The following is a 22,188-nucleotide window of genomic DNA, read 5'->3' as shown; positions in this document are numbered from 1 at the left end:
ACCTACTCACTTCGTCCCAAAATATCTATCGTTTTCGTTTCTAGATAAATAACTTTAATAAAATATATATTAAAAATATTAATATTTATGGTTCATAATTAGTATCAGTGGAAAGATCTTTGAATCTAGTTTTTTAATAAATTTATTTGGAGATACAAATGTTGCACGTATTTTCTACAAATCGAGTCAAAATTACAGCACGGAAATCAAAAGCGACAGATAATTTGGGACATAGGGCAGCAGATCAAATCCTAACCCAAATTTAGCAACGTGGTCAACAGTTGCTGAAGAAAAGCTCAATTAACCCCGGCCAAAACCTGCAGGGTTCGCCTTGGTTTTGGAGCTAAAGAGCAAAGGCTATTTTGTAGGAGTAGAACCGTAGAAGGGGAAAGAAAGGGCCCCAACGCTTTTGCCTTTATTCCGTTCATATTTCTCAGCTCCTTTGCTGTTTGCTCCCTCACTGCCCACTGCCGCTGGCCGCTGCTGCTCTCCCACTCCCCTACTCTCCCCTCTGCTTCTCTGCCGCCCATCCCAGCTCGTCTTCTCGAACAGCGCGAGCGCGCAGACGGGGGAGCAGCGTGTGCGTCCGTCCGTCCGTCCTTGCACTGTCTGCAGCCTCCCTCTCTCTTCCCGCCCCATCTGGCCAGGCCATCTCCCTCCCCAGGCCTTCAAATCCGCGGCCGTGCCACCCGCTGAGCTGCTGCCCCGGTCCTTGCATTGCTCGACAGCGCTGGTCGCCTCCGTGCCTTCCGCCGTGTTCCTGGGCGCCGCTGCTGGGCTCATTTACTTCCGCTCCTGTTCTGCCTCTGGTGGCGTTTTCTTTTATGGCCTGGAGCAGCGTTTAACTGCTTCCGCCATTGATCCGGCGACCTCAGCTCTGGGTTTGCTCTCGTGTGTGTGTGGAACTGGAAGCCTTTCTCAGCGCTCAAAATCCCGCAGTTGATCGAGGTTTTGCCCGTCTTTTCTCGCTTTCTTGCCTTCACCGGTAGCGATTTCTGGTGTTGGGGGGTGCCACCAACAGGTTGTTGCCGCACCGAGGGTGTCGTCCTGCTCTTGGTCTTGTTCCGGAATCGTGCGTTCTCATCGGCGACTGCTTCCCTTTTTCATCTTCCCTCCGTGATCTCTCTAACTGTATCCTTGGCCCCTTTGCTCCTTGCTTTCTTCTCTGCGCTGCCTTGGAGTGTTGCCAAATAGTAGTTCTTTGGGGGTTCACTGGTTCGTTAGCCGGCCCATAGTTTGTGGACAAACAAGGGCCAGTTCGGTCTATTTCATTTCACACAAAAGGGGAACAAACATTAGGTGGCCTTCCTGATTCCTTTTGGAGATACCGTTCGAGGGAAAGTAAAAAGCGGCCAAGCTTGGAGGTTCTGAGGAAGAACATATCCCTTGCAGCTGCATGAGGAAGCATTGAGACAATGAGAGATGACAATTCAAGCAAGAACAAGGTAAGCGTGTTTCCAGATTGGCACCTCCATCATTTTCGTACTGATGTTTCCGTGTTCGTCTCTGATCGTGTGTTTTTGGTTGTTATTGGTGCGCAAAAAAAGCTGTCCTGGTCCAAGACCCTTGTTAGGAAGTGGTTCAACATCAAAACAAAGGCGAAGGACTTCCATTCGGATTATGCAGCTGACGAAGGTACATTCATCTAGCAACACCACCACGTCTTTTCACTATCTGATCTAACAGCAAAGATTCTGCATGATTTCTGTTATTAAACATGTTTTTACCACAGTAGGTTGCAGTAGGATCAGAATGCTTGTTCTTTTCATGTGCAAATAAGCCTCATACTCCCTGTTCTCTTCAGTCAACCTCACACACACATACACACGCGGTTGCAGAAGCAAGCATAATATGCTAGCGACCCCTAATAAACTAGGATTCTCTTTTTTAGTTTTTACTGTATCTGTGCTAAAAATTTCTTCTGAAAATTTCAGTCGGGGTGCAGTGGAGGACCAGCTTCTCAGATAGAGATGCATGCAAATCCAAGAAAAGTAGGACAGGTACATTTTGCTTGCCCCCTGACAGTAACTATGGTATCTTCAGATTTCTTGTTCACCCCATTGTTTTGTTTCGTGCTAAACTGCAAATGTCATGATCTAGCTATCTTTATGTTTCGTGGTGAGTGTGACTGAGTTAACTTTATGTTTACATACATAGAGAGGTTGCCTAAGCGGAATGTGGAGCGAGATGGTAGAGTAGGAAATGGATTTGATGGTGCTTATATTACAAACACTCAGGACTACAGGTAAATAGATTGTTTGGTTTATAAGACTCGACCTATCCACTAATCATTGGTTTAAGGAAACTCCTGTGATATGACAATCCATATACTTGTGTGTATAGGGTCTTCGTTGGTACGTGGAATGTGGGCGGAAGGTCACCATCTAGTCATTTGAATCTGGAAGACTGGCTTCATACTTCTCCTGCTGCTGATATATATGTGATAGGGTATAATTCTGCATTTTACTAAATCAGATTACTTCTCTCGAAACTAAGAAGCATCTCTAAAAACTAAAAACTCAAATAAAAAAAGAACCTAATACAGGTTGTTATGCCAGGTTTCAGGAAATTGTTCCCTTGAATGCTGGTAATGTTCTATTGACTGAAGACAATGGTCCAGCGAAGAAATGGGTTTCTCTTGTTAGAAAAACTCTAAATAATCTTAACCAACAAGGCTCTGGTGTTTATAATTACCACACCCCCTCACCAGCTCCAGATCCAATTGTCGAGCTCAATGTTGACTTTGAGCGATCATCAAGAAGGCAAAGGAACTCGTCATTTTTCCATCGACATTCATTCCAATCCTTCAATCGTAGTTCAAGGATTGACATGATGGATCCACACTCGTTAGTGGACCGTCGTTTCAGTGTTTGTGACCGGATTAGCTTCGGGAGCAGGCCAAGTGATGTTGACACCAGTATGAGGTGTGGTGGGTCATCTGATGATGAGAATATTGACGAGGAATCACCTAGTGGTATATTCTTCCCACCAATGCCATGTGCATATGGTGCTCCACTATGCACTGATTCTAGGTAAGTATCTCAACTTAGGACACTTGAAGATAAATAGCTCATCTTTCCTCAAAGTTAATTTGCTTTCTGAGCTAATTGTATGCAATAATTCCCTGTTATAGAGTAGTATTTCACTGAAATTTTCATCATTGAATTCCCCTGAGCTGAAATTAAGACTTCAATGACAAATCAGGTATTGCTTAGTTGCCAGCAAGCAAATGGTTGGAATTTTCCTCATGGTGTGGGTACGAAGTGATATAAGGGAGCATGTGAAAAACTTGAAGGTTTCATGTGTTGGTAGAGGACTGATGGGCTACCTTGGAAACAAGGTACAATTTGTTATCTTCTTCATTTCTGTTAGGGGTTTGACATATAATATTTACACCAAACTCTGCATGTACAATGTAACTTTTTTCAACTATTGTTTAAGATCTTAGCTTTATATGCATCTGTTTTATTGAACTTTTTTTGTGTAAGCCCTATTCCTGATTTCAGACTTTTTTTTTTCAGGGATCCATATCAATCAGTATGTCTCTGCATCAGACAAGCTTCTGCTTTGTTTGCACTCACTTAACATCAGGCCAAAAAGATGGTGATCAACTTAGACGAAATGCAGATGTAGTGGAAATCTTGAGGAAGACCAGATTCCCACATGTTCATGGAGCAGGTGACAAAAAGTCACCAGAGACAATTCTGGATCATGAGTGAGTAGTGCACTAGTGCTTCTCGTTTTCTGCTATTTCCAGACCAGTTAAACTCTTCATAGCTAAAAATCGAAGAAAAAAGTTCTAAAGCAGCAAATCTTATTCTATCAATTTTATTTCTTTTCAGTCGTATTATTTGGCTTGGGGATCTGAATTACCGGATAGCTCTTTCCTATCGCTCAGTGAAGGCTTTAGTTGAGATGCACAACTGGAAACAGTTGTTGGAAAAGGACCAGGTTAGCGATTGTCATGCGGACTTATCACAGAGTTATGCCTCTTGTCATGGAGATGCCTTCGTTTGGTTATCTTATTCTCGAAATTTCTGTTACAGCTTCGCATAGAGCAAAGATTTGGTCGGGTCTTTGCAGGCTGGAAAGAAGGGAGGATTTACTTTCCTCCAACGTACAAATACTCATACAACTCTGATAGATATGCTGGCGATGACATGCATCCAAATGAGAAGCGAAGGACACCAGCATGGTAAAATCCTCCCCCACCCCCAAAAAGAACTGAACTTATTGTCATAATATTCACCTTTGATCGCTCGCCTGAAAAAGTATATGTTTATTGTGAGCAAGCACCTCTCTTCTGCAAGCACTCACCTCCTGATATATGTATTGCTTTCTGTAGGTGTGACCGGATTCTATGGTATGGACGAGGTCTAACCCAATTATGTTACGTGCGTGGCGAGTCTCGGTTCTCGGATCACAGGCCTGTGTATAGCATTTTCACAGCAGAGGTTCAGATTCCGAGCCAAGCTCAGTTTGGCGGCATCACTCGATCTGCGTCCCTCCTGGGGCTGGACGAGCTACCATACCCGACTTATCCACGCAGTTACATGGACATAAATTTTTACTGATTGTGCGTCTCGATGGAGGATGGATGGAGCCAAGCCAAGGTTTGTATTCTATACTGCTGGCACTGGCGGCATCCTAGTAGGAGTAGTATTGTTTAAGCCTCGTTGCTCTGACTGATGCTCTGAATTCCATGTGAAAGCATTCCTTCTACTCATCATAACCCCACATGTGGTGTTCACTGCAGAGTTCAGACAGACATTCCTCGTTACCTGTGTGGCAGGGCGCACCTTCTGATGACTGACTGACTGAAGTTCATTTCTCCTAAGGTTCCATCAGTCGGAATGTTTGCAGCTAACAGGTGACTGACTCCTGAGCTATCCCATGCCTTTTGCCATGTGTTTCTGTGCCCCTGGTGTCTGGAGTCTGCATGCGCAATGTTTTCTCAAATGATGTTTGGAAATTTTGCTGCGATTGACACCCCAATTCCTACCGTCTTCAACGTGCAGATACTCGAGGAGATGCTTTCTGATTGCAAGATTATTAGGTATGGTCTGCTGAAGCATGTCAAAGATCATTCTTGTTAGATTTCAATCAAGCAGTAATGCAGTATGACTAATAATACATTCTCTCTTTACCATGAATGAACAGGAATATTTGCACAGTTTTGAATCTAACCATCTGCGAGTCCCGGTTTACGGGAGAAAAAAAAGGAGTGTTTTGGTGTCAAGATAAAGCTGATCCCTAACATTCTGAAGGTAAATTGGTGTTGTGCTCCCGTTGGAGAATACCCCCTTCGTGACACGATTCTTCCTTTCCCCGGCCGTTCGAGCTAGGCCGGCCTGGTTTCTTCTTTTTGTTTGTTTTTTTTTGCTTTTGGTCTCCTGATGTAATGCAACACGAGCCGCGCCATGGGCTCAATCAAATATTTTGTTAAGTCGGAATGAAATGATGGCTTGTACAGCAAACTGTTCCCGTCAGGCCGTCACCTTTCCACAGACCATGGTAGAATATGCATGCAGCCTCTGTTCATGCTTGCGGCGAAATTATCACCTGAACAGCATGCATGCAGGCGTGTCATTCGATTTCTGAACGCTTGTGCACAAAGCAAACCGTGCTGAAAACGCAGAGGCTGCTGCTGCCTCAATCCTCTTTGTGCTGGCCTCTGCTGGGGGCCGCAAGTTGCAACTATAGGTTTTGCTTTGCTCCATCTCTTTTCCCTCTGGAGAAGAAGGAAATGTATATACTCCTATGCTAGGCGAAGAAAAAGCAAGAAGCGGTGTGGGCACGGGCAGCCGGCAGGGGACATGAAGGCAGCGGGGACCCAGGCCAAAGGAGGGCAAGGCTCTGATGGAGAATAGGGAGTACTCATCTCAGAGGGGTGCATGCCATGGCATGGCAATGCCGATGCCATGCCGAGCAGACAGGCATGTACCCCTGTAGTACTACTGGTCTACTACTTGTGGTAGCACCACCCTGGTTGCTTTATCAAAAGAATAGAAACAAAAAAAAAAAAAAACTGAGACGAGACGACGCGACGCTCGCCCGGTCCAAACTTCGAAGCCGCCCCCAAAGCGGGTGACACCGACTAGCATCTCGGTCTCGGTAGGCAGGAGAGGTCGAGAGGACCACTCTCCGTTCCTTTGTTTCGTTCACTTTTGCCCGTGGAGTACGAACCCTAGGCTGATTTCGCAAACAGTCCTGATACTACTGCTGCAATGCTGCCTCTGAGTACTTGAACGCCTGCAATTTTGGATCAGCTACTACGCCTCCAAGTCAGCAGTCAGTACCATGCCATATGCCAAGGCAAAGAATAGGCAGCAGCAGGCCATACCTGTACAACTAAAAGTGCTTGCAGACTGCAGAGGGCTTGAGACGTAGGAGTACGTACGTACAGTACGCAGTACATAACAAAGCGACGAGACAGTACCACAAATTCAGAGTTTAGCGTAAGCTAAGCTGGTTTTTGCTGCTGCCAGTGCCAAGCTTCGCATGGCTGGAGCTGGCCTGGAGCCGGACGGGGCGGTGGACTGGCGGGAGACTGGAGGAGATTTATTTTAGCCAAAATGAAGGTCAAAATGAAACACAACTTCTCGGGTCTTCGTGTCGGAGTCGGACGGACGTACCTGCACGGCCGCCTGGACAGCGCCGCAGCGAGCAGTCGTCTCGTTGCCACCACCGCCCCTCCAGGGCTCAGCCACCAGCGTACTTGTCGCTCCGTTCCTTCCTTGCAGGCCGGATAAGCAACCCTGATTTACGTCTCCGACGGCCCACAGCCCAGACACTTAACGACTACGGAGCCCAACAACGATGAGATCCATCAAACCAACCAAACCCGTTCGGAACTTGGGACTGACACCGGCTCACGGGCGCGGATGCGGATGCGGATGCGGGAACCGACACCGGCCGGCTCGAAGTCGAGCATCGCTCGTCGTCGTACCCGCAGTATATAGCTGCCGCCGCTGCTCGCGCATCCTCACCGACTTGCCGCCGCCTCTCCCCCACCTTCCGCGATCGTCGTCCCCCTGCCTCCGCCTCCAGCAGGCAGCCCGTCGAATCGCCCGCCTTTTGCACTCGCCCTAATGGCCGCCTGCGTAGAGGCAGCAGCCCCCGTCGCCGGCGCCGCGCGACCGACCCGCAAGAGGACGCGCATCGCCATGGGCAGCACCGACGACTACGAGGAGACCAGCCGCCTCGGCACGGGCGCCTTCGGCTCGGTGCACAAGGCGCGCCACCGCGGCACCGGCCGGACCGTCGCCATCAAGCGCCTCGCCGCGGCCGACGGCAGCCAGGTGGCGCTGCTGCGGGAGGCGTCCCTGCTCGAGGCGAGCGGCCGGGACAACCCGTACGTCGTCGGCTTCCACGGCCTCGCCCGCAGCCCGGCCACCATGGACCTCTGCCTGGTCATGGAGTGCGTCGGCCCGAGCCTCTACGACCTCCTCCACCAGCGCCGCTGCGACGGGATGCCGCCGCTGCCCGAGGCGACGATGCGCGCCGTCATGTGGCAGCTGCTCACGGGCGCCAAGAAGATGCACGACGCCCACGTCGTCCACCGGGACATCAAGCCCGACAATATCCTCGTCGCCGAGGACCGCACCACCGTCAAGATTCTGCGACTTTGGGCTCGCCAAGTACATGGCCGAGCCGCCGCTGTACGGGACCGCCGGCTCGCTGTGGTACATGGCGCCCGAGGTGCTGCTGGGGAAGCCCGACTACGACGCCCTCGTCGACACCTGGTCGCTCGGCTGCGTGATGGCGGAGCTCATCGACGGGTCCCCTCTGTCCATGGCTTCCAATGAAGCAGACCAGCGCGACGTGATCTTCAACGTCCTCGGAGTGCCAGATGAAACGACGTGGCCATGGTTCTCGTCCACGCCGTTCGCCACGCAGATGATGCCGGAGCTGAACACTACTGAAAACATAGACTCTGCCGAGTGTAAATTTCTTTGCCGAGTGTCAAAAATCGGACACTCGGCAAAGATCTTCTTTGCCGAGCGTTGCACTCGGCAAAGAATTGCACTCGGCAAAGATTTCTTTGCCGAGTGAGGCACTCGGCAAAGGACTTCTTTGCCGAGTGCCAGACTCTCGACAAAATCTCTACACTCGGCATAGGCCGCCCGTGAAATGGCGCCCTGCCACGGCCTTCTTTGCCGAGCGCCTACGGTTAGGCACTCGGCAAAGATTTGTTTTTTTTTTGTTTTTAATTTCTTTGCCGAGTGCCCCAGATTTGGCACTCGGCAAAGATTTATTTTTTTTTAAATTCTTTGCCGAGCGTCTCAGATCTGGCGCTCGGCAAAGAAATTTTTTTTATTTTTAAAATACTTTGCCGAGTGCTCCCTGGACGGCACTCGGCAAAGATTTAATTTTTTTTATTATTTCTTTGCCGAGTGCTCCTGTGTATGCACTCGGCAAAGAGGAAATTTTAAAAAAAAATTAAAACATTCTTTGTCGAGTGGCTGATGGCTGGCACTCGGCAAAGACACCCTTTGCCGAGTGCCATGCCCCGGCACTCGGCAAAGTTTTTTTGTTTTTTTTGTTTTTGGCCTCCAATTTTTTTGTGCAGCCTTTTTAAAGCACCAGGAACTCCTAGTTACAATTTGGCGATTTTTTGTGGCTTTTTGTTATATTTAGTTACTTTATTTCGTTTACTTGAATTTTTCTGGAAATTAGAAATTTGAACTGCACGTGGTACGAATAATGGAGTTTAATGATTCGAAAATTGATAGTCATGTTAGTGAGTGTTATGAGAGGCCGTATCCAGGAACGGACCCGAAATTTCAGACATCTCGTTCACGAAACATGTCCGCGAAATTGCGTGTGAAGTGTTTATAAATTCTATAAAAAGCAAACGAAGTCCGAAAATCATGAAACGTGTTGAGATGTCGTGATATCATATGTGGAGGCTATGATAAAAATTTCAGAAGATTTCGTGCACGTTGTCACGTACGATGCTTATAAACCAGGACATCTCCACATGTGAGGGTTGGCACTCGGCAAAGAAAATTCTCAAAAAAAAAAATAAAAGCTCTTTGCCGAGTGCCTCACGTGTTGGCACTCGGCAAAGAAAGTTTTAAAAAAAATTTAAAAAAATCTTTGCCGAGTGCCGGCAGGGTTGACACTCGGCAAAGTGACAGTCAACGGAACCGGCGCCGTGACGGTCGCTTTTCTTTGGCCGAGTGTTTCCGGGGCACTCGGCAAAGCCTTTGCCGAGTGCCCGATAAAATACACTCGGCAAAGAGTGCTTTGCCGATCAATTTTTTGCCGTGTGTGCTTTGCCGAGTGCCGCACTCGGCAAAGGCTTTGCCGAGTGCAATATAGCCTCAGGCACTCGATAAAAAACCTGAATCCAGTAGTGGAAGATGAAGCGGCGCAACCTACTGCGAGAGGAGTTTCCCATGCAAGGATTCCGGGTACTCAGCGGTCTCCTCACCTGCAACTGCAACCCCAACAAGTGGCTCACGGCAGCTGCCGCGCTCAAACACCCATGGTTCGCTAAGATGAACAACGCACCGGAGCTGCACCTGCAAAAGAAAGAAGAAGTAACATCAACGTTGCCCAAGATCAAGAGAATAAGGGTGCTATGTCCGTGACTTCGAAGTGTGCTTCCACCCTTGTGTGTTGTGTTGTGTGCGTGTAAAACTAACTTGTTCTTTAGAAAACAGATTGTAACGCCTGTGGTATTATTGCTGTGAATATTGTGATATACTGATATAGATTGCATCCTTTGTGCCCCTCTTTTGAATGAATTTGATCCGTCTTGCCATAAATAAAGCACTAAACCCTGAAGTTATCTTCTCTCTAATATTGGTATTGCAGCAAATGGAGTAGTATGTATACATGCTAGAATCGAATATGGATATTAGTTCAAGCACATGCGTTCGGCCGAGACTGATCTTCAGTCTCACACTGCAGACCTATTAATGTTATGCCAGGGTTTTCGTACGCTTGAATGCTGTGGGATTGCTAACTGTAGCAATAAAGGATCACACTCGGGTTCAGTGGTTCTGTTGATCTTCAGTTATCTGTTAGACAAGCAGTTTACACAGTATAGAGTACATAGAGTAAAATGATTGGTGCAGCACTAAACTTGCACCAAATTCTGAACTGGGTGACTCCGACTAAACTTGCACCCAAGTTGAAAACAAAACGAAGTGCATCATCAAACTTGCCACATGGTTCACCCAAGGTCCTTTAATTTAATTTCTGAATACGTAAGCACTAGTCATTCCACGTAAACAGGTTTAATCCATCGTGGCAGTAAAGATTAATTGTAGGGGGCACGTGCGTCGCCCGCAGAAGACAGGTGACCCTGTGGAGCTGGGCAAATTTTCACAAAAAAAAGAAAAAAAAAACTATAAAGAATTAGGCAACGCAATTGTTCCGTTTTTGCCCAACAAATGAGTGGCGCGGAGCATTTTTATTTATTTTCCCAAGTGTGATACTTTGCTGAATAATGCTTGGGAAGTGTTCAACAAGTGGATGTTTACATTTGTAGCAACTAAGTGTTACCTCTACTGTGATTTTTTTTTATGTTAGTAACCAATTGTGTCTTTTCATCACTAAGTGCAGTGGCGAATCTATGATTTTAACTTTAGATATGCCGCCAAAAAAAATTCATATACAATTTGATAAATTCATTTTAGCAATTCAGTAACAATTGTAAATTTTACAACGTGATTTGGTATACATGCACTAAGTAACATGATAAGGCTTAAATTCAAGGATTAAGTTGAAACCATCTACTAAATACAATATAAATAGTTCAAAAGCTATACCAATAGTTTAAATATAGGCATAAAAGAGTACCAGAGGCTTACAATGCTATTTTTTCATACTGTTTTATTCGACGCTTTCCAAGGAATATGAATGTCTTACTATATCTTCTTCGTCAACCAGATCAACCACCGGTCTTCCACCACTAGTTCAACCTGATCAGGTGGAGGATTAGAAGGTTCAACTGGCTATGAATGTTACCAAATAGCTATGAATGTAGAAAATAATTTTCTAAAAAACATGAAGAGCAAAGATTAAAATTTACCTAACCAAAATAGCGAATCAAGACGATAAGTCCTGACTGGCGCAACCGTATATTCTCTAGACAGGACGTGGGAATTAGACGGCGATCCTCCGATCCAGCATTCAGAGCATGGCGGAGGACGGCATGGCACCAGGGGCCGCGGCCGGCCAGGGCGTCACAGACTCACCTGTCAGGCGGCGACGCACGTGTTCCTCCGTGGCTCCCGTCTGATCGAGATTAGATTAGAAAATTCGAAGAGTCGTATATGGAGCGCACATACCGGACGTTTGGACTTTGGAGAATTAGAGTTCCCTTGCCACATGGGCCGCGTCAGTGCATCATATGGGCCTCCCGTCATCACGTGATGGTGTTCACGTATGTTTTTTTTCTTTTTAACAAATACAGTGTATATACAGTATAATAGTATATATACTACTGCTGTCTAGGTTTGCAGGGTATGCCGGTGCATACCCGGCATACCCTGTGGCTACGCCACTGACTAAGTGCATATTTACATATGTATATAGGTACATTCTTGATGATACAAGAGAATTGTCTATCTTAAAAAAGCATGCTAGAAAAGATCATGTCCCAATTAATGAACATATTCTACACAAAATAAAGGGAAAGGAGGCATTGGAGAAGTGGATAGGAACCCTCTGACCAAAGATAGTAAAGGAGGTATCGCATAATGCATATTGGTCTGGTAATTTGACTCCTCATCTGCTGGCCATAGCCATTGGGTGTACCACTTTATGGATAATGAGGTGAGTTACGTCGTTGAGATGAAAATGAGGGCTTGTTAACGTGGAAGATGGCAGTTGACGGGCATTACTTGCAACCATGTATTGGCATGTGCTAGAGATGAAAGGGTGAAACCAGATACATTGTTCTCTCCATGTTACTATCTCAAAAATTATATATGGAGGCACATGCGCAAAACATTTGGAATGTCAGAGATAAGAAAGAATGGAAGAAGACAAGTGGTCGAGAAGTGAAGCCTCCTAATTAAGTATGACACGAAAGTTGGCATAAGGGCAAATATAGAAGAAAGCATCCAATGGAGCTTGACGATGGAACAAGGATAAGCAAGCATGGTGCGCAGATGCACTGCAACCATTGTAGTTCAGCGAAGCACAACAAGGCAGGTTGTGAGATTTTGAAAAGTTCTACTGTAGAAGCTGCTAATGAGGATTCACTTCAACTTCGTTGCCCAACAGGTCACCCAGCAGCCGAGCCAGCTAGAGAGCTTGAGTGGTAGCGGAGGTGGCGGCGATGTACTATGCTTCACAGTAGGAGAGCGCCACCACTTGTTGCTTGATCGATTGCCAGCCGATCAAGCACTTGCCGAGGAAGAAGAGTGTCCCACTTTGTGCTCTTGCTCGTGTCGTTGTAGCTGATGAAGTGCGCCACGCCGGGGCTCCTTGGGTAGTGCAGACCTAGTAAGAGGTGCCCGCGACGTAGCGTAGGATCCTCTTCACGGCTTGTAGGTGCTCCACCGTCGGCCGCCGTATGAATCGGCTGACATAGCCGACGACGAATGCCAGGTCCGGCTGGGTGTGGACAAGGTAACTCAGACTCCCGATGATCAATCGGTACTACGTTGCGTCCACCTCCTCAGCCGTGCTGTCCCAGCTCAGCTTCAACCTCTCCTTCATTAGAGTGTGGGTTGGGTTGCAGCTGGTGAGGCTGCCCAGGTCGACGATGCATATGCGTGGACACCCTCGACCGGAGCCCTCACACCCGCCCCCCGTGCGTGGCCACGCCCTGGAACCCTATGCTTGATTCTCCTCTTCCTCCTTCGCTCATGTGCTCGTAGGGCCAAACCTAGAGGTCACGCGACAACGGCAAGCTAGATCCAGAGCTTGCGCGACGCTCTTCTTCCTCAACGGCCACCCCTCACCTTCTCTTCTTCGTCCGACCACGTGCGTGTGCACTTGAGCGGCAACAGCCGTCCCACTTTGCATGGCTCTGTCCGCCCAATTTCTGGGGGCAAAGTCATCCCTAATCTGCACTGAGTATGCTCTAGTGGGATTGTCCCACCCCTCTCTGACTCTGAACCAAACAGCTCCAAAAGAGAGACCATCCCACCAGCCAAACACTACCATAGTGGCTCCGTAGCCGTGTCTCGTGTAGTCGGTCCTCAGCGGCTCCGTGATCGTGTCCCGTGTAGCTGGCCAAGTGACCATCGCCCACATGAGCGCGCGGTCACTCAGAGAGAGTAGAAGCGGTTCGTGCCCCCACAACCCGTTAATTGATCTTCATACAATTTACATGTTGATTCTTTTTCAGCTTTTTGTATTTTGCAATGTTTTATAAATGGATCAACTCATCAAAAACTATTAGTGTATTCTTCAAATTTTAGATAACATCATGTTGCTTATCCACTTTTTTGTCATAATTGTGTGATAATAGTATGTGATTGCGGTGCGGTTTATAGCATAAACCTTTTGATTTATTTTTCTGTTAGAAAGAACTCGTTCCACCTATATTTGTTTTTCTGAGCTTCGCTACTGGACACATCTTAAAACATATGAAACTAGATGAATTGTAATTGTTTTTTTAAATCCGCGAGCGAAAGTTGCAATGGCACCCATCAATTAACCCAATTTCCTTCTCTCGGCAAGACAGGAGACACAGGAAAACGATCCTCTCCTATCCGTGGGTCCCACCCCGGCCCCTCCTTCCCCGTCCCGTTTCCGTAGTTCTTGTCCGCGAGCCGCGCCACCGGCCTGCCGTCTGCAGCCGCCGACGCGGGCCCATCCACATCCGCCGCCATACCCCCGTCCGCCCACCACCACGCCGCCATCTGCGGCCGAAGGCGCGCCCCCGTCCGCCCGCCACCACGCCACCGTTCGCAGCCACCGCCTCGCCCCTGTCTGCTGCCGCGCTGCCGTCAACTCGGCCTCGTCCGCAGCCGCGGCCCCATCCACATCCGTCGTCACACCTCCGCCCGTCACCACCACGCCGCCATCCGTCCCCTTCCGAAGCAGTGAAGTAAGCCTGCGCATCCTCTACCTCTCTTTGATAAAACTGGGCTTGGGCCCGCTCTACCCCGAAGGAACAAGGGAAGGGAAAGGACACAGCAAGCGCTCCGCCGCCCTCCCCGGTCGCCGCACCGCTTCCCTCCCACGTCGCAACACCAGACGCCGCGCCCGTCGCCCGACTCGGAAGAACGGTCCTGGCCCGGCGCTGGCCCTCCCGCCGTTTGCCTGTACCCCTCCTGCTCGGATCCGTGAGGGATTCCGGTATCCACGGTGTCGGCGTTCTTCCTGCTGTCGCTGGCGCGATTCGATTCGTGCGTCTCGGTTTGTAACTGGAAAAGCAGCCGCATCATATTCTTTTTTTACTTTTAGCTATTTCTGATTTTCCTCATCTTGTTTTGGGGCCTGCCCTTCCTCATCTTGTTTTGGGGCCTGTTCCCGGGGTTCTTGAGTTGTTAATGTCAAGTGAGAAACCGACTATACCCAGACATTGTTTTAATCCCCCACCTTTTTTTTTGCACATGCTGTTAATTCAATAGTTGGCCTTCCCTCTGACACCCCAGAGGAAAATAAAAGGAAAGGAAAAATAAGTGTTTTGGTAGTGAAGGGTAAAAAAGATCAAATTTACATTTAGCGAAGGTTGAGTGTTAGGAGAATTTGTAATTCCTGTGGAATGTCGAAGGCGAAGAACAATAATGGTTATCTTGGAGTCACTGAGCCAATCTCGCTGAGTGGACCGACTGAGAAGGACCTTATGCAGACAACTGAGGTTGAAAAGGTTGGGCATTTGTATATCAGATGAACCAAAAGCCCTTCCACATTTGTTTTATTTTCCTTAGATTCATGACATTTTTTTAATAGCATGGTTTTGTTTGTGTTGATCAGTACCTTTCAGATGCAGGACTCTATGAGAGCCAAGATGAGGCTGTCTTGCGAGAAGAGGTTTTAGGCAAGCTAGACCAGGTTGAACAATATCCATGGATGCTCTTCCATTTTTTATTATCATTCCCCTAGGCCTATACTGATTTGAAGATGTTGGATGCTGTCGCAGACTGTGAAAGCTTGGATTAAGAAGGCTACTAGGATCAGCGGGTTTGGGGAGCAATTTGTGCATGAAGCAAATGCAAAGATCTTTACATTTGGTTCATACCGTCTTGGGGTAATCCACCTTACTGTTTCTTAAATGTCTTTTTATATATTTTTTATAAAAACTATAAACTGTTATTGTGCACTATGGGTGCGTTTGGTTGCTGCCTTTCTGTGCTCTGCCAAATAGTTGGCCAGCCAAATTTAGGCAGCCCAGGAATCGGCCGGGCATCAGCCTGAAATGAACTGCGCATTGGCCACGCGATGTTGGGCAAACCAAAACGTGGCTTGGATCCAAGCTCCTATTCTGCCTATGGTCAATGACCAATTTTTGATTGGGCACGCACGGGCGTCAATCCAAACGCACACGATGATTTTCATTATCTCATTCTAGGTTACTTATTAGGTTATATGTATATGCAGCCTCTGAATGAGGCAAGTGTGTTACACATTGTGTGTATGGATTTTCTATTTCATTTTCCCCACGTACGATCTTAAAGTTTCAGTTAGGTACAGATATTTGATTATTGCTTCTATCATGCTGTTCATCACAGTGGCTTAAATTAATTGCTCTGAATTTGTTGTGTAATCTGTTGTACAGGTACATGGCCCTGGTGCCGACATTGACACCCTATGTGTTGGTCCAAGACATGCAACTCGTAACGTAAGAGGGGCTCCTTTTGAAATCCCAGAGTTATTGTATCACTATGATGCCGGATGAACCTTTCACCTTTTCCCTCCACAGGAGTACTTCTTCAGATGGCTTCACGATATGTTAGCTGAGATGCCAGAAGTTTCCGAGTTACATCCAGTACCAGATGCTCATGTGCCTGTTCTGGGGTTCAAAATTAATGGGGTCTCTATTGACCTTCTGTATGCTAATCTTGCTCATGCAGTGATTCCCGAGGTAAGTTTGTCTTACTGCATTGCTGTTTGAACAATCTTTCTATATTGCATACCATACTTCTCTTATACTAATTGTGATAAACAAGTAAATATTTGTACATTTTGGGGTAATTAATTAAAGAGTTGCTTGAGTGCAACTTAATATTTAACGTATTTGTTTTTGTTGGCATGTGCTTTATCTTGTGAATGATGCCTTTGTGTTGGTTGGTAAGTGAATTATTCCATTTTTTATGGCATTTGATATACTCGTAACTATTGTACATTATTTGATATCAGGACCTAGATCTTTCTCAAGACTCCATACTGCAAAATGTCGATGAACAGACTGTTCGTAGTCTAAATGGGTGTCGGGTTACTGATCAAATTCTAAGATTAGTTCCAAACATTCTGGTTTGTATTCTTGCAATACCTATTTTGAAGTAAATGTTCATAGTGATTTCGTTGTTGGATTAATACCATTTGTTTTCTCAATCCAGAGTTTTCGCACAACCTTAAGATTCATAAGATATTGGGGCAAGCGCCGTGGGGTTTACTCAAATGTATGTTTCTCTTCTGTTTGTTCTTGTTGCAGGAGTATGCTTTACAGTGTTAACATGATACGTTCATAAATTGTGTAAACAAATGCTTTGTGATCCTGTTCAGGTTATGGGATTTCTGGGTGGTATAAACTGGGCAATCCTTGTTGGTCGCATCTGTCAACTGTACCCAAATGCATCACCGAGCATGTTGATATATCGTTTTTTCCGAGTCTACAGCAAATGGAAGTGGCCTAATCCTGTCATGCTTTGCCATATTGAGGAGGGTTATCTTGCTCTCCCTGTGTGGGATCCAAGAAGAAATTACAGAGACAGGGGCCACCAAATGCCTATTATTACACCTGCTTACCCATGCATGAATTCCAGCTACAATGTATCTGTTAGTACTAGGTATGTGATGACCCAAGAATTCACGCGAGCGTTTGAGATTTGTCAGGTACATATTCTTTCAGATCTTTTTTATTTCAATCCTCGGACCACAAATAGAAAAAAATATAGCTAGAGTTTAGGTTAGCTATAAGTTTTTGTTTAATCATATGTAGGAACTCTGTGAGTGTAACTCAGTGCAAACATTAGGTTAAATGATAGTTGCTAGTGTAGGGTACCTTTTGTTATCTTGATTTGGTCGGGTGCATATTGCTCATGTTTCAAAATTGGTTCATTTGCTAACTTTATTATGTCATACAGTAACACATTACTTATGCAGCACTTTTGAAATAATTGTCAACTTCAACATTTCCCCAGCATCGTATCTTCACCATCCATATCTTCATCACTTCACAGTTAGATGCCATAATATTTGGTGGTTGGCCGATTTTTGTCACTTATTACCTAGATCAGCTCACTTGACTCTATGGTATCTCATTATGTCAGGAATGATTTGTTCCCTTTAAGTAATTGGCAATGGAGGCATTTTCTTATATTTAGTATATACATTCAGTGTTGTGTAGAGTTAAGGGGGGAAGTTGTCATATAACTGTATCAACTAACAATGTCCTGTTATTGGTCTGCGCTGTACTCTGCACCAAATTTACTTCAAAACTAATTGTAGGCCATAGATGAAGGAAAAGCAGACTGGGATGCATTGTTTGAGCCATATCCATTTTTTGAATCATATAAAAATTATCTAGAAGTTAATATCACAGCGAGAAATGAAGATGACCTCAGGAGTTGGAAAGGCTGGGTGGAATCTCGCCTTCGCACTCTTGTATTAAAGGTGAATAATAGATACATTTCATTATTTTCATGAATGTGCACTGTCTCCTAAAATGCACCTTTTGCTTCTGATGCAGATTGAGCGATATTCACATGAGATGATCCTTGCACACCCGTATCCCAAAGATTTCTCAGACAAATCCAGGCCCTTACATTGCTTTTATTTCATGGGTCTTTGGAGAAAACAAACCACCCAAACTCAAGAAGCTGAGCAATTTGACATCAGGGGAATTGTAAATGAGTTTAAGAATACTATTTGTGCATATCAACAGTGGAAAGAAGGAATGGACATTGAAGTGTCCCATGTAAAAAGAAAAGAAATCCCTTTGTTTGTTTTTCCTGGTGGAGTGCGTCCTTCTCGTTCTTCTAGAACAGCGCACAAGAACAGCCGTACCATTCCAACATGTGATGTTTCAGCTGATGATCAGGTGGGAAACCTATTGGGCGTTGCCAATTGTAGTGATGCTCAACCTATACCATGTAAAGGCAGCTATATGAAGCAACCAGAACCAGATTGTGCTGGAGGCTTTCAGTTGCCGGGAAGTACGTCTGTGTTGCCCCCTAGCTTACCCAATAAAGTAGCTTTGAATGGGTCTGCTTTTCATGCAGAATCTGTTGAGCGTGAACATCCAGAACGCTATCAGGAAAGCAAGTTTGCGACTGTGCAGAATGTTGTTTGCCATGTAGTCAAGCAACCTAACAGTTTGCTGCCAAATTCAAACAACGGTTGGCAATTGTATGGATCTGATTCCTCTCTTAACAGTGCACAAAGAGAATGTGGAGGCAGTGCTGCAAACAACTTGCTGAACTTATCCCCAGCTATTCCAGCCACACCTGATGAACTTGATGAGCTGGTATCCCATCATCAAGTTAATGCTAATCAGAAAGATGTAAATGCTGAATGGAGGCCATCTTTGGAGATAGGTTCTGAAAATAACTTGGAACAAATATGCAGTCTGAGGCCCCAAGATTCTAATAATAATCTGAAGCGCAAAGCCAATCAAGAGCTCGAGGTATGATATTCTCTCTTGCATCATTAGTCTTTTAAGTATATATTTCAGAATTGCTCAGGATGCTATTATGACCTTGACAACCAATACCTGATTTTTCTCTGCCCTTCCCTGTGAGCTATGACCTTGCATTTTTCTATAGTTTCAGTTAGGATGCCCTGTTACTGTGATATAGTGGCAATCAATAAAATGTAAAGGCATGCCAAATGTAAATACAATCTATTTACCTTGTTTCATTTTCAATTACATGGGATATACCTACATATGCTATTACAGCTCTAAAGAACATTTTGTTTTTGCATAATTGCAGCAGATACTTTTGTTGAAGTAGTCATCTAATTCCTAATAGTTCTGCAAATACTACTGTGTTTGTGAATCTAGCCGTTGGAACTTCCTCACGGTGCTTCATAGCTTTGTGGACCAAATGTCTAGTTTACTACTTTATGGACCCAAATCAACCCAATTCGCAAGTTGGTGTAATTGTTGCAATTAACTCTTTTCTGGAAAACAAAACAGAAAACTTTCATTTATATTTTCTGGTATTATTTCCTTTGTATTTTGTTATTAACGGTGTGTTTGACCATTTGTTTTGGTGCTCTCAAAAGCCACTTGAGCTTACCGCCCCATCCACTGTTGCTGCGCCGCAGTCGACAGCAACTGCCCCAAGAAAACCACTCAGGTACTTAGTGCACCATCTGAATTATCACTTGTTGTAGCCTGCTGTTTGTTAGTGTGATATTACACGTTAAAATGGAATTCCTTGTTGATTTCTTTTGAAGATTGAGGTTGACGACTTTGGGCAAACCGAAGCCAGCTGAAGGAACTTCCTGAATCGAATTGCCCAGGAGCCAACATACATAGAGTTCGCTTTTCCTTGTATTGAAGCAAGGATCTGTGGAAACGTCGGGCACATAGCCTGCTTTTGCACTGCGAGTTCAAATGAAAGGGAAAGGGAAAAAACGGAGGCCACCTGAGTAAATGAGTGCAATTGTAATAAATGTATAGTTCATAGCTGAGTTGGCATAAATGTATGCAGTGGTACATTGTAACACCCTCGGTGTTACATTGTACAGTTTCTGCTAAAACACTGCATGAGCATCATATTTATGTGTAAATGTGTGTAATATAGAGTATAAATCAATTTACGGCATTTGAAATGTTCATTTGAAACAAGAAACAAATGTTACATTTCATGTCGTTTTATATCGTTCAGTATTCTAAGTGAATTTTTATCAAACAAAAATGCTATAGAACGCTTATGCGAGACTTTGATAAAGTAGTAGTACGAAGTTCATAGGTGACGATAAAATATGTGCGGTCGAGGACGGGGTTCGCTAGTTAGTGTATCAAGTAGCTTGGAAAAGAAATTCGACGCGAAACAGTTTGAAGCTCAGTTGTTTCGCATAAGTTTGAAAATAGGTCGACGAAGTCATGTTCGACAATTTTTGTAGAATGACCGGGTTAAGAAGTGGCAAGGTGTCTTGGCTTAGTTTGATAGCCCTATGTATCCGCTTGAGGATAGAATGACTGGTTTGGCTTTCGGATCCTCGAATTGGTTGTTGTAGCAGCTTTAAAAAGCGTGCACGACACGTGTTCCACCTCTGGGCACGGTCACCGCCTCTGCTCGGCCTGGCACCGCTGCTGGCCTGCCCAGCGCGCGCTGCCGCGCCTGTGCAAGCATGCCCGCACGCGTGGCCCTTGCGCCGTTGGCCACGGCCACCTGCCACCACGCGCTGGCGCGCAGCTTGCACCGTCGCTGCTGTCGTTGCCGCGTCCTGGCCGCCTACCCGTGCCCTGGCCTCGTACTGGCTGGACTTGCCGTCGGGCCCCACGCTGTAGCTCGCGCTGTCGTTGCTGCGCCTGGCACGCCACACACACGCACGCGCGCACACTGTGCCGGTAGACCTGGCTGCTCTGCCTCACCGTCGCGTCGCACTGCACCCCGGTCGCGCTGCGCGCCGTCCGTCGCTACCGCGCGGCACTGCCCCCGTTGACCCACCATGGCTGCACGCGCATGGGCCAGCCGCCTAACTTCATCGTCACGCCGTGTTCGCTGCCACACTACACCGTTGTTTGTCCCGGGCCTGCCCGCCTCTGCGGCGCACGCCAAGCTGCCATCGGCTCGCGTTCTTGGCAGGGTGACCAAGCATCTTGAGCACGTCCCAATGTTCCCCATCGCCGTGCGCGCTTGTACGGTGAGTTTACGGCCGCGTTCCTCAATGACAGCGTCGAGCCTAACCCCGCCTACCTCCCCTGTCTTCGCTGTCGCCATGGCCGACGGGCCCGCCCTTTTGATTTACCGTGATGGCAGCACCATGGTCCAATTAGTCGTGTCCTTGGCTCCGCTGTGTAGCCAGCCACCCAACCGACCCCACCTTGCAGCGAACCTCGCCTTGCCGTGCTTCAATTTGGAGCTGCCGCTCCGCCGGGTCCTTAAGACCGGGTTGGCATGCGCCGTCGGCAAGCCACGTATCCAGAGCATCTCGTGGCAATTCCTTGCACGGATAGACTTGCCTCCATCTGCTACTCGTCCTGCGCACCTCGGTCCAAGCGCTACCGCCACCTAGACTTTCTTGACGCCGCCGTGCCATCGCCGTGCACCGCCGCACTGGCCGTGCGCACACGGCCAGCTCGGCTCGGGCCATCTCCGATTGAACCACCACCTCAAGGGGTTCCATGGTGAGTCACAGCTACCCCTTTTGCTTCGGCTTTGGTGTCATTCACCGGAATGCCACCGCCGTGGCTGTAGGGTCTCCGCCACCGTGGTCCGACCTCGCTGCTATGTCCCGGCTCACGCTTCCTTCGCCCGACGCTTTGTGTTCGCTCTTAGGTAAGCATTGATCCCGTAGTTAGGGTGGGTAAGGGCGGTGCTCACCGGTGTAGCCACCTAGTGCCAGCGCCGCCGCGCGGGTGCGCGCGCGGGTGCCTAGGGGGTGTCGCTATCATGAAGGTAGGAAGTTCTGGGGGCGTAGCTGTAAGATGGTAGACTAGCGGAACAGTGCGCTTAGCGCTCGCGGGATTATAGAGTAGTCCGAGGGTGCTTTTGCATATTGATCGGCGCGCGCGGGTCCTCCCCACCGCGAGCCGTCGTCCGGCTAGGCCGCGCCCCCACGTGGGCCACGTCGTGCGCGCGCGCACGTTGCGCCAGGTTGGGCCAAGCCGCTCGTGTTGGGCCGCGAGATAGGAATCAATTTTCATTTTTCCAGTAAATTCTTGAATGTTTATTCAATGTTAGTTTGAGCTAAACTTTGATAAATCGTCGTAAATCTTGTAGATGCCCAAAAATAGTAAAACCAAGTTTGTTAGATTCACAAAAATACCATCCACCTGTTAGTGTAGTTAGATTACAGTTAGCTGTGATAATGGTAGGTTCATAAATTCAAACTAGATAGCTTAGTATTATGTAGATTAATATTTGTAGGAAT

General features: G+C 46.9%; 2 protein-coding genes and 1 pseudogene across 2 annotated transcripts; all 3 read left to right on the top strand.

Annotated features, from left to right (window-relative positions):
* Window positions 1-481: 481 nt before the first annotated feature.
* LOC136473659 (type IV inositol polyphosphate 5-phosphatase 7-like) lies at window positions 482-5,457 on the top strand. The gene is made up of 14 exons (XM_066471313.1): window positions 482-1,445; window positions 1,548-1,635; window positions 1,935-2,000; window positions 2,158-2,245; window positions 2,344-2,448; window positions 2,559-3,032; window positions 3,205-3,340; window positions 3,522-3,715; window positions 3,843-3,951; window positions 4,047-4,195; window positions 4,346-4,613; window positions 4,757-4,870; window positions 5,019-5,056; window positions 5,161-5,457. Exons 1-11 carry the CDS (start codon window positions 1,416-1,418, stop codon window positions 4,572-4,574), a joined length of 1,668 nt encoding a protein of 555 aa, XP_066327410.1. The 5' UTR covers window positions 482-1,415; the 3' UTR covers window positions 4,575-4,613; window positions 4,757-4,870; window positions 5,019-5,056; window positions 5,161-5,457.
* A 1,634-nt stretch (window positions 5,458-7,091) lies between these two features.
* LOC136452340 (putative cyclin-dependent kinase F-2) lies at window positions 7,092-9,599 on the top strand (annotated as a pseudogene).
* Window positions 9,600-13,696: 4,097 nt separating this feature from the next.
* LOC136547413 (nuclear poly(A) polymerase 1-like) lies at window positions 13,697-19,926 on the top strand. Its single transcript, XM_066539392.1, has 12 exons — window positions 13,697-14,788; window positions 14,896-14,973; window positions 15,062-15,169; window positions 15,698-15,760; window positions 15,842-16,003; window positions 16,279-16,392; window positions 16,479-16,541; window positions 16,645-16,974; window positions 17,590-17,754; window positions 17,831-18,766; window positions 19,369-19,442; window positions 19,543-19,926. The coding sequence occupies exons 1-12, from the start codon at window positions 14,684-14,686 to the stop codon at window positions 19,592-19,594; spliced, it is 2,250 nt and encodes a 749-aa protein (XP_066395489.1). The 5' UTR covers window positions 13,697-14,683; the 3' UTR covers window positions 19,595-19,926.
* Window positions 19,927-22,188: the final 2,262 nt, after the last annotated feature.

The sequence above is a fragment of the Miscanthus floridulus genome, chromosome 1, assembly GCF_019320115.1.
Source record: "Miscanthus floridulus cultivar M001 chromosome 1, ASM1932011v1, whole genome shotgun sequence".
In the NCBI taxonomy this organism is placed as follows: Eukaryota; Viridiplantae; Streptophyta; class Magnoliopsida; order Poales; family Poaceae; genus Miscanthus; species Miscanthus floridulus.
Note: the sequence above shows the minus strand (reverse complement) of the source record. Positions and strands in the feature narration are given on the sequence as shown.